The sequence below is a fragment of the Globicephala melas genome, chromosome 5 (genome assembly GCF_963455315.2).
Source record: "Globicephala melas chromosome 5, mGloMel1.2, whole genome shotgun sequence".
In the NCBI taxonomy this organism is placed as follows: domain Eukaryota; kingdom Metazoa; phylum Chordata; class Mammalia; order Artiodactyla; family Delphinidae; genus Globicephala; species Globicephala melas.
In genome coordinates this window covers 63,989,828-64,005,476 of record NC_083318.1, presented here as the reverse complement: position 1 = coordinate 64,005,476, position 15,649 = coordinate 63,989,828, and the positions used below count along the sequence as shown (strand labels likewise).

The 15,649-nt window shown below is 37.7% G+C and overlaps 1 protein-coding gene across 1 annotated transcript in view; it reads right to left on the bottom strand.

Moving 5' to 3' along the window:
• UBE2K (ubiquitin conjugating enzyme E2 K) overlaps positions 1 to 15,649 on the bottom strand; it is an 80,742-nt gene that overhangs the window by 3,847 nt on the left and 61,246 nt on the right. Inside the window, exons 5-6 of the mRNA XM_030881082.2 lie at positions 3,263 to 3,362; positions 7 to 135 (exon numbers count right to left, since the gene is read on the bottom strand). Coding sequence (XP_030736942.1) covers positions 7 to 135; positions 3,263 to 3,362 — 229 coding nt within the window. The remainder of the gene's footprint in view (positions 1 to 6; positions 136 to 3,262; positions 3,363 to 15,649) is intronic.

The window sequence follows — 15,649 nt, the reverse complement described above, 5'->3', positions numbered from 1 at the left end:
ACTTACCCTATCAAAGCCCATAGCACATAGGTTTTCTATTTTTTTGGTGTATTCTGGACTAGAAACTGGTGCTCCAGCATACACATGTGCCCAAAGTCGAGCTGTCTGTTTGAACATTTCGGGATTTTGTTTGTACTATATGGGGGAAAAAAATTGATTGGCATGACAATGCAGTTATAATATTCAATATAGTTAACTCATGTCCTAATTGCCTAAAAACCTGATTTTTCTAAGTAAAATGTAAATAAATGTAGATTCAATTTTTAAAATGTGACCGATTCACTTTCCACTGCAAACACACTATGTCACTCAAGAAAAGACTGTTTAACCTGAAGCTGTGATTCACAAGTTGCACTGAGGAAAGAAAAACAAAAGTAACGTTTATCAACTTTAATCCCCAATTTCAACAAAGTAGCAGAAAACTAATACTAAATGGAGTTATTAGAGTTGTCTCTAAACACTGTGCAGTGGCAAACATTACAGAGATAAACAGAATTACTAGCTTCTAAAATTATGTGGACATTAATAAATGTAACCAACTTCTGTATCAATCATAGCTCAGGCTAGAATACAACTTGACTTTGCTGTTTTGCTAGAGCTGTATTAGTGTACAGGGATTTAAGAAAACCCCATATGCAAAGTCCTAACTTACAGCACATGTTTTGAGATGATTATGAACTCACCATAGAGTACTTTTCAAAAGGTAAGATTTTCCATATGCATTGGAAAGAAGTAAATTTATTCTCAAATATTCTGGGACTACCATTAATTAATAAAGCCAAGTATAAATTTAAAATATTAAATTCACTTTAATATTTCTTAAGATGTTCTATACACATTAAATATTTCTATACATTAAAATGATAAATCTAGTTTCCACCATTATTAAAAGGAAATAAGTCAAACTACTGAACAGAGTTAGAAGAAAACTGAGTCCAACCTCAACCTTTGAGGCTCAGAACTCAACAGGAAATCAAAGCTGGAACTCAAGCCATGTTTCTGACTATCGAAAATGAACCAATAGCACATATATAACACGTTAAACCATAATTCTAAGCACTCTAAGGCAAATAATAGTAGAACACATTAACAAGGATACATACAACATAAGGAGTGACGAACTTTTCAAAGGAAAGTAAGAAGTTTCTAAGAGGAAATGTTTTCTTAGGCAGAGGGAAAATGGCAGACTGGGTGAAATGACATGTAGGAATGATACCATCTTGAACAGCGTGAGTTTGAAGAACAGTAAGAATTTAGGAGATGAAACTGGGTTTACAGACAGTTCAAATCATGGAGGAACTCTTCAAACTAAACAATTTGGACTTATCAAGTAGGTGATAGTAAAGCTACTAATAGGTTTTTAACAGTAAAGTGAAATAAGATTTACACTTTATAAAGCTAACTGCTATCAGTGCAGAATATGAGGGGAAGAAGAGGCTGAGGTAGGGAGCTCCATCAGAGCAGTAAAATGAGAAAATTTTAAACATGTGAATTAAGTCAATCAGAGAAGTATTACGACAGAGAGATACTGGGATACGAGAGAGAAGGAGACATAGAGAAGTACTCCAAGCCTGTGACTGGGATATATAAATAAGCTGATTATATTACAGAACGATGAACAGGTTCACAGGTTTAAGATTCTGCATTCAGTTTTGGGAATGCTGTACTAAGGTACCCATGGAATATTCATATAGAGCTCTCCACTTCCAAACAGGCTCTTGGGCTCAGGACAGAGGTCAAGCCTGAATATCGTTATCAACATACAGGTGGTAATATCAGCATGGATATGATCGTCCAAGTGAGCGTATAAAATGGAAAGTGAAAGAAACAGTGTAAGAACTGAGAAAGTATATTTAAAAGGGAGGAGAGGTAATTCCTTGGTGGTCCAGTAATTAGGACTCCACACTTCCACTGCAGGGGGCACGGATTCAATCCCAGGTTGGGTACAAAAACGCAGGGCGGCAGAGTGGAGAAAGAAGAGAAACAACTGTAGAAAGTAGGAGGGAACAACCACAACTACGAAGATGGGAAAAGAGAATAGTATCTCAGAAGTCAAGAAAAAAAAAATTTCTGGGTTAAAAAACAAAAATAACAGGGCTTCCCTGGTGGCGCAGTGGTTGAGAGTCTGCCTGCCGATGCAGGGCACATGGGTTCGTGCCCTGGTCCGGGAAGATCCCACATGCCACGGAGTGGCTGGGCCTGTGAGCCATGGCTGCTGAGCCTGCGCGACCGGAGCCTGTGCTCCGCAACGGGAGAGGCCACAACAGTGAGAGGCCCGCATACCGCAAAAAAAAAAAAAAAAAAAAACACACAAGGCTCAATAAATCCTACTGGTTTAGAGCAGGGGTCCCCAACCCCCAGGCTGCGGACCAGTACCGATCCTCGGCCTGTTAGGAACCGGTCCACACAGCAGGAGGTGAGCAGCGAGCGAGCAAAGCTGCACCTGCCGCTCCCCATCGCTCGCATCACCGCCTGAACCATCTCCACCCCACCCCCCACCACCGGTCCGAAGAAAAATTGTCTTCAACGAAACCAGTCCCTGGTTCCAAAATGGTTGGGAACCACTGGTTTAGAGTGTGGGTTGGCAAACTTTCTTAAAGGACCAGAAAATAATTATTCAGGCTTTCAGACAATACTGTCTCTGTCATAATTATTCAATTCTGCCACTTGTAGCTGTAAAAAAATGAGGGTGGCTATGTTCCAATAAAACATTATTTACATAAACAGTCAGTCTGGCAGTAATTTGCTAACCTCTGCCTTGGAAATCAAAGATCACAACTGAAAAATATTTATTCCATTTGGCAATTACAAGGTTTTTGATAACCTTCACCATGCAACTACTCAGTGCCACAGTTGGAGCTGATTAACACTATCATGAGGGAAGGATCATCACTGAATTAAGAGACAGACAAATGGATACACACATGATAAAGCACATGAAGTAAAATGTTAATCCATAGAATCAAGATGGTAGGTAGATATGTGGGTATTCACTGTGTAATTCTTTCAACATTGTGTTTTTGAAAACTTCATAATATGTTAGGAAAAAAGCATCTACCATATAAACAAACTACTGTGTTAAAAAAAATCACAAAATTAGGTTTTCACTATTACATCTGATACAATAATCTCACAGCAAGAAAGGAAACCATTTCCAAATTTACTTTCAATAGACGTATGCTTCTGTTCTAACCACTGCAAACCACTAAAGTAAACACTCATAGGTAAGTACAAGAAAGTCGTTCAAAAGCAGCTACCTTACCTGATTTGCTACTACTGCATCTTGTGGATCATCTGGTTCTGCAGCTGCCAGTAGTGCTTGCAATGACAATAATACCGTGCGGAGAGTCATTGCTGCTGCCCTGAAATTCAAAATAGGAAGATATCCCAGTTAAGAACAAACCAAAATAGAGGTTTTCTGAATAAAACATGGAAACTACTGAAGCTAAAAATAATCTAGATTTTTATCTTAATCATATAATTAAGTCTTAGAAATTTATAATTATATATCTGCCTACCCTTTTTTTTTTACAACAAATGAGTCATCCTATTTCTTAAGACACCTCAAATTGCCCTTAATTGGCTTAGTTTTTTTCGTATTGCCCGTGTTGTTGACATATCCTTCTGGTCAGCTTTAGCTACTGACTTACTTTCTATCCATTTCTATAGACACAAACTTAAAATAAAGTGATAAAGTAACATGTGAAACTTCCTTTCTGTGCAATTCTAAAAACAAGATACTATCAAGCAAATATCCTTTATTTTCAAGAAAGCATAAAATTACTTGGAGGGCATTATGCTAAGTGATATGTCAGATAAAGAAAGACAAATACTATGTATGATAGCACTTAAACATGAAATCTAAAAAATAAAACTAGAGAATACAACAAAAAAGAAGCAGACTCACAGACAAAGACAACAAACTAGTGGTGAGCAGTGGGGAGAAAGAAGGAGGGAGAGGCAATATAGGGATGGGCTGTAAGAGGTACAAATTATCAACTATAAAATAAGCTACAAGGATATACTGTACAACATGGGGAATACAGCCAATACTTTATAATAATAATAAATATATATTATTTTATAAGTATAAATGGAATATAACCTTTAAAAATTGTGTATCACTATATTGTACACCTGTAACTTATAATACTGTATACCTGTAATTAACATAAAATTGTACACCTGTAACTTATATAATATTGTACAGCACCTATACTTCAATAAAAAATGAAAGAAAATTAAAAAATCATTCTATAACATTCTGAAAAGGGAAAATTTTTTTGCTTCATATACATAATATTCATGCCTCTAAATGTGTTTATAAAGCAAATATTTATCTAGAAAATGGTATCTACCTAACCAAAAAGGACTCTTAGCATTTCTGTTAAAAAATTACTTGACCACTTAATATACAAATATTTCTGAATACAATAGTGAAATAGCATAGTAGTGAACTATTTTAAAAGTTGAAGATTATTTTTTAAGATGATCATATGGTTTTTATTCTTCAATTTGTTAATATGGTGTATCACACTGATTGATTTGCGTATATTGAAGAATCCTTGCATCCCTGCAATAAACCCCACTTCATCATGGTGTATGATCCTTTTAATGTGTTGTTGGATTCTGTTTGCTAGTATTTTGTTGAGGATTTTTGCATCTATGTTCATCAGTGATATTGATCTGTAATTTTCTTTTTTTGTAGTATCTTTGTCTGGTTTTGGTATCAGGGTGATGGTGGCCTCATAGAAATGAGTTTGGGTGTGTTCCTTCCTCTGCAATGTTTTGGAAGAGTTTGAGAAGGATGGGTGTTGGCTCTGCTCTAAATGTTTGATAGAATTCACCTGTGAAGCCATCGGGTCATGGACTTTTGTTGGAAGATTTTTTTTTTTTTTTTTTTTGCAGTACGCGGACCTCTCACTGCTGTGGCCTCTCCCATTGCCGAGCACAGGCTCCAGACGCGCAGGCTCAGCGGCCATGGCTCACAGGCCCAGCGACTCCACAGCATGTGGGATCTTCCCAGACCGGGGCACGAACCCGTGTCCCCAGAATTGGCAGGTGGACTCCCAACCACTGCTCCACTAGGGAAGCCCTCTTGGAAGATTTTTAATCACAATTTCATTACTTGTGATTGGTCTGTTCATATTTTCTATTTCTTCCTGGTTCAGTCCTGGAAGATGATACCTTTCTAAGAATTTGTCCATTTCTTCCAGGTTGTCCATTTTATTGGCATAGAGTTGCTTGTAGTAGTCTCTTAGGATGCTTTGTATTTCTGCTGTGTCTGTTGTAACTTCTCCTTTTTCATTTCTAATTTTATTGATTTGAGTCCTCTCCCTCTTTTTCTTGATGAGTCTGGCTAAAGGTTCAGCAATTTTATCTTCTCAAAGAAACAGCTTTTAGTTATATTGATCTTTGATAATGTTTTCTTTGTCCTATATCATTAATTTCTGCTCTGATCTTTACGATTTCTTTCCTTCTGCTAACTTTGGGTTTTGTTTGTTCTTCTTTCTCTAGTTCCTTTAGATGTAAGGTTAGATTGTTTGAGATTTTTCTTGTCTCTTGAGGTAGGCTTGTACTGCTATAAACTTCCCTCTTAGAACTGCTTTTGCTGCATCCCATAGGTTTTGTATCGTTGTGTTTTCGTTGTAATTTGTCTCCAGGTATTTTCTGATTTCCTCTTTGATGTCTTCACTGATCTCTTGGTTATTTAGTAACATATTGTTTAGCCTCCATGTGTTTGTGTTTTTTACACTTTTTTCCCCTATAAATGATTTCTAATCTCATAGCATTGTCGTCAGAAAAGATGCTTGATATGATTTCAATTTTCTAAATTTACTGAGGCTTGATTTGTGACTCAAGATGTGATCTATCCCGGAGAATGTTCCGTGTGCACTTGAGAAGAAAGTACAGTCAGCTGCTTTTGGATGGAATGTCCTATAAATATCAATTAAATCTATCTGGTCTATTGTGTCATTTAACTGATATAAATATCAATTAAATCTATCTGCTTCTATTGTGTTTCCTTATTAATTTTCTGTTTCGATGATTTCTCATTGGTGAAAGTAAGGTGTTAAATTCCCCCACTATTACTGCGCTACCGTTGATTTCCTCTCTTATAGCTGTTAGCAGTTGCCTTATGTACTGAAGTGCTCCTATTTTGGGTGCATATATGTTTACAATTGTTAAATATTCTTCTTGGATTGATCCCGTGATCATTATGTAGTGCCCTTCCATGTCTCTTGTAACATTCTTTACTTTAAAGTCTATTTTACCTGATATGAGTATTGCTACTCCAGCTTTCTTTTGATTTCCATTTGCATGGAATATCTTTTTCCATTCCCTTACTTTCAGTCTGTATGTGTCCTTAGGTCTGAAGTGGGTCTCTTATAGACAGCATATATTTGGGTCTTGTTTTTGTATTCATTCAGCAAGCCTGTGTCTTTTGGTTGGAGTATTTAATCCATTCATGTTTAAGCTAATTATCGATATGTATGTTCCTATTACCATTTTGTTGATTGTTATGTTTTTTTTTTTGTTTTTCTTTGCAGTACGTGGGCCTCTCACTGTTGTGGCCTCTCCCGTTGCGGAACACAGGCTCCGGGTGCGCAGGCCTAGCGGCCATGGCTCACGGGCCTAGCCGCTCCGCGGCATGTGGGATCTTCCCGGACCAGGTCACGAACCCGTGTCTCCTGCATCGGCAGGCGGACTCTCAACCATCGCGCCACCAGGGAAGCCCATGGGTTTGTTTTTGTAGGTCCTTTTCTACTCGCATTTCCCACTTAGAGAAGTTCCTTTAGCATTTGTTGTAGAGCTGGTTTAGTGGTGTTGAATTCTCTTAGCTTTTGCTTGTCTGTAAAGCTTCTGATTTCTCTGTCCAATATGAATGAGATCCTTGCTGGGTAGAGTAACCTTGGTTGTAGATTCTTCCCTTTCATCACTTTAAATATATCATGGCACTCCCTTCTGGCTTGTAGAGTTTCTACTGAGAAATCAGCTGTTAACCTTATGGGAGTTCCCTTGTATGTTATTTGCCGTTTTTCCCTTGTTGCTTTTAATAATTTTTCTTTGCCTTTAATTTTTGTCAATTTGATTACTGTGTGTCTTGGTGTGTTTCTCCTTGGGTTTATCCTGCCTGGGACTCTGCGTTTCCTGGATTGGGTGGCTATTTCCTTTCCCATATTAGGGAAGTTTTCGACTGTAATCTCTTCAAAAACTTTCTCGGATCCTTTCTCTCTCTCTTCTCCTCTGGGACCCGTATGATGAGAATGCTGTTGTGTTTAACGTTGCCCCAGAGGTCTCGTAGGCTGTCTTCATTTCTTTCCATTCTTTTTTCTTTATTCTGTTCCGCAGCAGTGAATTCCACTATTCTGTCTTCCAGGTCACTTATCTGTTCTTCTGCCTGTTATCCTGCTATTGATTCTTTCTAATGTAGTTTTCATTTCAGTTACTGTATTGTTCATTTCTGTTTGTTTGTTCTTTAATTCTTCTAGGTCTTTGTTAAACATTTCTTGCATCTTCTCGATCTTTGCCTCCATTCTTTATGAGGTCCTGGATCATCTTCACTCTCATTACTCTGAATTCTTTTTCTGGAATTGCCTATCTCCACTTCATTTAGTTGTTTTTCTGGGGTTTTATCTTGTTCCTTCATCTGGTACAAAGTCCTCTGCCTTTTCATTTTGTGTATCTTTTTGTGAATGTGGTTTTCCTTCCACAGGCTGCAGAATTGTAGTTCTTCTTGCTTCTGCTAAATGTTGAAGATTACTAAAGAACATGCCCATTTTCACCACACAAATTAGATAATTCTAAACCAGTCTTTTTGAACTGGATTCCTCATTTTAACCACAGAACAGAGAAGATTACTAAGTATTTTCTCAATTTCCCCAAGGATAGTATATAAATAGTACCATCCTGGATGCTTAGGAAAAAACTTAATTTATTATCAGCAACAAATGTCTTAAGGAATGCGCCTTCTTCAACCGGTAGCAGCAACATCACTTGGGAACTTCTACAAAATGAAAATTCTTAGCCCTGTCCCAGACCTACTGAATCAGAAACTCTGGGGTGGCTTAACAGATACTCCAAGTGATTCTGATGCAAACTAATTTTTGAGAAATACTACTTCAGTGCATTACAGTTTAAAGCGAATTGAGAAAGGCTGTTCTAAACCAATATAATTAAACCAGTATCACAAACATGTGTATATTTTATCTACTAGAGAAAAATTACAATACAAATGGTTCTTAATCTAAAATGCTATCAGAATTGTCATTTATATTAAATTCCAGAAAATGCAAACTAATCTATAGTGACAGCAGATCAGTGGTTGCTGGGGAATGGGGGAGCAGGAAGGGTGGGAAGGAGCAATTACAAAGGGACACTCACTAGGAAACTTTTGTCTATGTTGGTTATGTTCGCTATCTTGATTTGTGATAGCTTCATGGAGGTATCTGTGCATTTATCAAATTGTGCATTTTTAATGTGTACAGTTTAAGATAAATCATACCCCAAAAAGCATTTTTTACAGTTGTGTTTAAAAAACAAAGCTATCAGAATAAAAAATTTTATTGATCAACTCATCCTTTTAGAGAAGCTACAGAAATAGGAAAAACTTTGGTTATGATGTTTTAAAATTAGGTGAAATGCTAAACTAGCATTGAAAAGAAAAGAAAATTTTAAAAACTTTTTAAACCACTACACATAGTTATATGAAATGGAAATTTTTTTTTTTTTTTTGGCTGCACTGCACGGCACATGGGATCTTAGTTCCCCAACCAGGGATCAAACCTGCGCCCCCTGGATTGGAAACATGGAGTCTTAACCACTGGACTGCCAAGGCAGTCCTGTGTAATGGAAATTTCTAATTCTGAAACAGGGCTGGGAAAATAGAAATTATTTTTCTAGACTAAATTTCTAAATTTCCTAAGAGTGTGCACAACTTATTTTCAACCAGAAGTTTTAAAATCTTTAGAATGGACAATATTCTTTTAAGACAGTAATCAAAACATAAAATTCCAAATTTAGTCCTTAAATGTTAATTCTTGTTCTACCATTCATTATCACTATTAACAAGATGAAATCTTTCTTACTTATTTACTCTAACTTCATTTTATATTTGGGTAATTGTACAGAGAATGTTTAAAGGCACATGCACATCAAGAGCTGCCCAGATATATCACCTTGAAGCTGACTTAAACCACTCAAAAAAGGACAAAAGTACAAAATATCACAGAAATAGGATATACAAAGCCGGCTACTCTAATGTCCCACTGGAATTAAGCATCCTGATTTAGAAATCTGTTGTTTTTTTTGGCCACACCACGCAGCAGGCAGGATCTTAGTTCTCCAACCACGGATCGAACCCGTGCCCCCTGCATTGGGACCACTGGGCCACAAGGGAAGTTCCGCAATTTAGAAATCTATAAAAATACTTTAAACAAAATATTAAGTTATATAATGTTTAATTGATCCCACATGATGCGTGGCATGGCCAAGAGAATAAATAAATAAAATAAAATTATTTCAAGGAAATGTATCTGAATATGGAAGAAAAATCTTCAAAGAGTATTTAACTGTATATACTAAAACAACTATTAAACTCAATAATTTTAATTTACAATAAAAACAAATATGTTTACAACTCAACAAGGCAATAAACATTATTCTTTACAACTTAATGAGTTCTACTATTTACGATAGCCAGAACATGGAAGCAACCTAAGTGTCCATCGACAGATGAATGGATAAAGATGTGGCACATATACACAATGGAATATTACTCAGCCATGAAAAGAAATGAAATTGAGTTATCTGTAGTGAAGTGGATGGACCTAGAGTCTGTCATACAGAGTGAAGTAAGTCGGAAAGAGAAAAACAAATACTGTATGCTAACACATATATATGGAATCTTAAAAAAAAAAAAAAACCACGGTTCTAAAGAACCTAGGGGCAGGACAGGCATAAAAACGCAGACGTAGAGAATGGACTTGAGGACACTGGGAGGGGGAAGTGTAAGCTGGGACAAAGTGAGAGAGTGGGATGGACATATATAAACTACCAAATGTAAAATAGATAGCTAGGGCCCTGAACCAAGATGGCGGAATAGAAGGACGTGCTCTCCCTCTTGTGAGAACACCAGAAGCACAACTAGCTGCTTGACAATCATCGACAGGAAGACACGGGAACTCACCATAAAAGATACCCCACATCTAAAGACAAAGGAAAAGCCACAAAGAGACGGTAGGAGGGGCGCAAGCACAGTAAAATCAAATCCCATAACTGCTGGGTGGGTGACTCACAGACTGGAGAACACTTATACCACAGAAGTCCACCCACTGGAGTGAAGGTTCTGAGCCCCACGTCAGGCTTCCAAACCTGGGGTTCCGGCAACGGGAGGAGGAATTCCTAGAGAATCAGACTTTGAAGGCTAGTAGAATTTAATTGCAGGACTTTGACAGGACCGGGGGAAACGGAGACTCCACGCTTGGAGGGCACACACAAAGTACTGTGTGCATCGGGACCCAGGGGAAGGAGCAGTGACCCCAGGGGATACTGAACCAGACCTACCTGCTAGTGCTGAAGAGTCTCCTACAGAGGCCGGGGGCGGGGGGGGGGGGCGGGTGGAGGGTGGTGGCTGTGGTTCACCGAGGGGACAAGGACACTGGCAGCATAAGTTCTGGGAAGCACTCCTTGGCCTGAGCCCTCCCAGAGTCCACCATTAGCCCCACCAAAGAGCCCAGGTAGGCTCCAGTGTTGGGTTGCCTCAGGCCAAACACCAACAGGGAAGGAACCCAGCCGCACCCATCAGCAGTCAAGCAGATTAAACTTTTACTGAGCTCTGCCCAGCAAAGCAACAGTCAGCTCTACCAACCAACAGTCCCTCCCATTAGGAAACTTGCACAAGCCTCTTAGACAGCCTCATCCACCAGAGGGCAGACCGCAGAAGCAAGAAGAACTACAATCCTGCAGCCTGTGGAACAAAAACCACATTCACAGAAAGATAGACAAGATGAAAAGGCAGAGGGCTATGTACCAGATGAAGGAACAAGATAAAAACCCAGAAAAACAACTAAATGAAGTGGAGATAGGCAACCTTCCAGAAAGAGAATTCAGAATAATGATAGTGAAGATCATACAGGACATCAGAAAAAGAATGGAGGCAAAGATGGAGAAGATGCAAGAAATGTTTAACAAAGACCTAGAAGAATTAAAGAACAAACAAACAGAGATGAACAATAAAATAACTGAAATGAAAACTACATTAGAAGGAATCAATAGCAGAATAACAGGCAGAAGAACGGATAAGTGACCTGGAAAACAGAATGATGGAATTCACTGCTGCGGAACAGAATAAAGAAAAAAGAATGAAAAGAAATGAAGACAGCCTAAGAGATCTCAGGGACAACATTAAACACAACAACATTCGCATTATAGGGGTCCCAGAAGGAGAAAAGAGAGAGGGAGGACCAGAGAAAACATCTGAAGAGATTATAGTCAAAAACTTCCCTAACATAGGAAAGCAAATACCCAGCCAAGTCCAGGAAGCACAGAGAGTCCCATACAGGATAAACCAAAGGAGAAACACGCCAAGACACATATTAAGCAAACTGGCAAAAATTAAAGACAAAGAAAAATTATTGAAAGCAGCAAGGGAAAAACGACAAATAACATACAAGGGAACTCCCATAAGGTTAACAGCTGATTTCTCAGCAGAAACAATAAAAGCCAGAAGGGAGTGGCATGATATACTTAAAGTGATGAAAGAGAAGAACTGACAACGAAGATTACTCTACCCAGCAAGGATGTCGTTCAGATTCGATGGAGAAATCACAAAAGCGTTACAGACAAGCAAAAGCTAAGAGAATTCAGCACTACCAAACCAGCTCTACAACATATGCTAAAGGAACCTCTCTAAGTGGGAAACACAAGAGAAGAAAAGGACCTACAAAAACGAACCCAAAACAATTAAGAAAATGGTCATAGGAACATGCATATCGATGATTACCTTAAACGTGAATGGATTAAATGCTCCAACCAAAAGACCCAGGCTTCCTGAATGGATACAAAAACAAGACCAATATATATGCTGTCTACAAGAGACCCACTTCAGACCTAGGGACACATTCAGACTGAAAGTGAGCTGATGGAAAAAGATATTCCATGCAAATGGAAATCAAAAGAAAGCTGGAGTAGCAATACTCATATCAGATAAAATAGACTTTAAAATAAAGAATGTTACAAGAGACAAGGAAGGACACTACATAATGATCAAGGGATCAATCCAAGAAGATATAATAATTATAAATATATATAGACCCAACATAGGAGCACCTCGATAAATAAGGCAACTGCTAACAGCTACAAAAGAGGAAATCGACAGTAACACAATAATAGTGGGGGACTTTAACACCTCACTTACACCAATGGACACATCATCCAAACAGAAAATTAATACGGAAACAAAAGCTTTAAATGACACAACAGACCAGATAGATTTAATTGATATTTATAGGACATGCAATCCAAGAACAGCAGATTACACTTTCTTCTCAAGTGCGTACGGAACACTCTCCAGAATAGATCACATCTTGGGTCACAAATCAAACTTCAGTAAATTTAAAAAACTGAAATCATACCAACCATCTTTTCGGACCACAATGCTATGAGAGTAGAAATGAATTACAGGGAAAAAAACCATAAAAAAAACACAAACACATGGAGGCTAAACAATACGTTACTACATAACCAAGAGATCACCGAAGACATCAAAATAGGAAATCAGAAATACCTAGAGACAAGTCACAATGAAAACACGACGATCCAAAACCTATAGGATTCAGCAAAAGCAGTTCTAAGAGGGAAGTTTATAGCTATACAAGCCTACCTCAAGAGACAAGAAAAATCTCAAACAATCTAACCTTACACCTAAAGGAACTAGAGAAAGAAGAACAAACAAAACCCAAAGTTAGCAGAAGGAAAGAAATCATAAAGATCAGAGCAGAAATAAATGAAATAAAACAAAGAAAACAGTAGCAAAGATTAATAAAACTAAAACCTGGCTCTTTGAGAAGATAAACAAAATTGACAAACCATTAGCCAGACTCATCAAGAAAAAGAGGAAGAGGACTCAAATCAATAAAATTAGAAATGAAAAAGAAGTTACAACAGACACAGCAGAAATACAAAGCATCCTAAAAGACTACTACAAGCAACTCTATGCCAATAAAGTGACAACCTGGAAGAAATGGACAAATTCTAAGAAAGGTATCATCTTCCAAGACTGAACCAGGAAGAAATAGAAAATATGAACAGAACAATCACAAGTAATGAAATTGAAACTGTGATTAAAAATCTTCCAACAAACAAAAGTCCAGGACCAGATGGCTTCACACGTGAATTCTATCAAACATTTAGAGCAGAGTCAACACCCATCCTTCTCAAACTCTTCCAAAACATTGCAGAGGAAGGAACACTCCCAAACTCATTCTATGAGGCCACCATCACCCTGATACCAAAACCAGACAAGGATACTACAAAAAAAGAAAATTACAGAGCAATAGCACTGATGAATACAGATGCAAAAATCCTCAACAAAATACTAGCAAACAGAATACAACAACACATTAAAAGGATCACACACCATAATCAAGTGGGATTTATCCCAGGGATGCAAGGATTCTTCAATATTCCCAAATCAATCAATGTGATACACCATATTAACAAACTGAACGAGAAAAATCATATGATCATCTGAATAGATGCAGAAAAAGCTTTTGACAAAATTCAACACCCATTTATGATTAAAAAAAACTCTTCAGAAAGTGGGCATAGAGGGAACCTACCTCAACATAATAAAGGCCATATACAATAAACCCACAGCAAACATCATTCTCCTTGGTGAAAAACTGAAAGCATTTCCTCTAAGATCAGGAATAAGACAAGGATGTGCACTCTTACCACCATTATTCAACATAGTTTTGGAAGTCCTAGCCATGGCAATCAGAGAAGAAAAAGAAATAAAAGGAATACAAATTGGAAAAGAAGAAGTAAAACTGTCACTGTTTGCAGATGACATGATACTATACATAGAGAATCCTAAAGATGCCACCAGAAAACTACTAGAGCTAATCAATGAATCTGGTAAAGTTGCAGGATACAAAATTAATGCACAGAAATCTCTTGCATTCCTATACACTAATGATGAAAAATCTGAAAGAGAAATTAAGGAAACACTCCCATTTACCACTGCAACAAAAAGAATAAAATACCTAGCAATAAACCTATCTAGGGAGACAAAAGACCTGTATGCAGAAAACTATAAGACACTGATGAAAGAAATTAAAGATGATACCAACAGATGGAGAGATATACCATGTTCTTCGATTGGAAGAATCAATAGTGTGAAAATGACTATACTACCCAAAGCAATCTACAGATTCAATCCAATCCCTATTAAATTACCAATGGCATTTTTTACGGAACTAGAACAAAAATCTTAAAATCTGTATGGAGGCACAAAAGACCCCGAATAGCCAAAGCAGTCGAGGGAAAAAAACGGAGCGGTAGGAATGAGACTCCCTGATTTCAGACTATACTACAAAGCTATAGTAATCAAGACAGTATGGTACTGGCACAAAAACAGCAACAAAGATCAATGGAACAAGATAGAAAGCCCAGAGATAAACCCACGCACCTATGGTCAACTAATCTATGACAAAGGAGGCAAGGATATACAATGGAGAAAAGACAGTCTCTTCAATAAGTGGTGCTGGGAAAACTGAACAGCTATATGTAAAACAATGAAATTAGAACACTCCCTCACACCATACACAAAAATAAACTCAAAATGGATTCGAGACCTTAACGTAAGACCGGGCACTATCAAATTCTTAGAGAAAAACATAGGAAGAACACTCTTTGACATAAATCACAGTAAGATCCTTTCTGATCCACCTCCTAGAGTAATGGAAATAAAAACAAAAATAAACAAATGGGACCTAATGAAACTTCAAAGCTTTTGCACAGCAAAGGAAACCATAAACAAGACCAAAAGACAACCCTCAGAATGGGGGAAAATATTTGCAAACAAATCAACGGACAAAGGATTAATCTCCAAAATATATAAACAGCTCATGCACCTCAATATTAAAAAAAAACAACCCAATCCAAAAATGGGCAGAAGACCTAAACAGACATTTCTCCAAGAAGACCTACAGATGGCCAAGAAGCACATGAAAAGCTGCTCAACATCACTAATTATTAGAGAAATGCAAATCAAAACTACAATGAGGTATCACCTCACACCAGTCTGAATAGGCATCATCAGAAAATCTACAAACAAATGCTGGAGAGGGTGTGGAGAAAAGGGAACCCTCTTGCAATGTTCGTGGGAATGTAAATTGATACAGCCACTATGGAGAACAGTATGGAGGTTCCTTAAAAAACTAAAAATAAGATTACCATATGATCCAGCAATCCCACTACTGGGCATACACCCTAGGACAACCATAATTCAAAAAGACACATGCACCCCAGCGTTCATTGCTGCACTATTTACAATAGCCAGGTCATGGAAGCAACCTAAATGCCCATCGACAGACGAATGAATAAGGAAGATGTGGTACATATATACAGTGGAATATTACTCAGT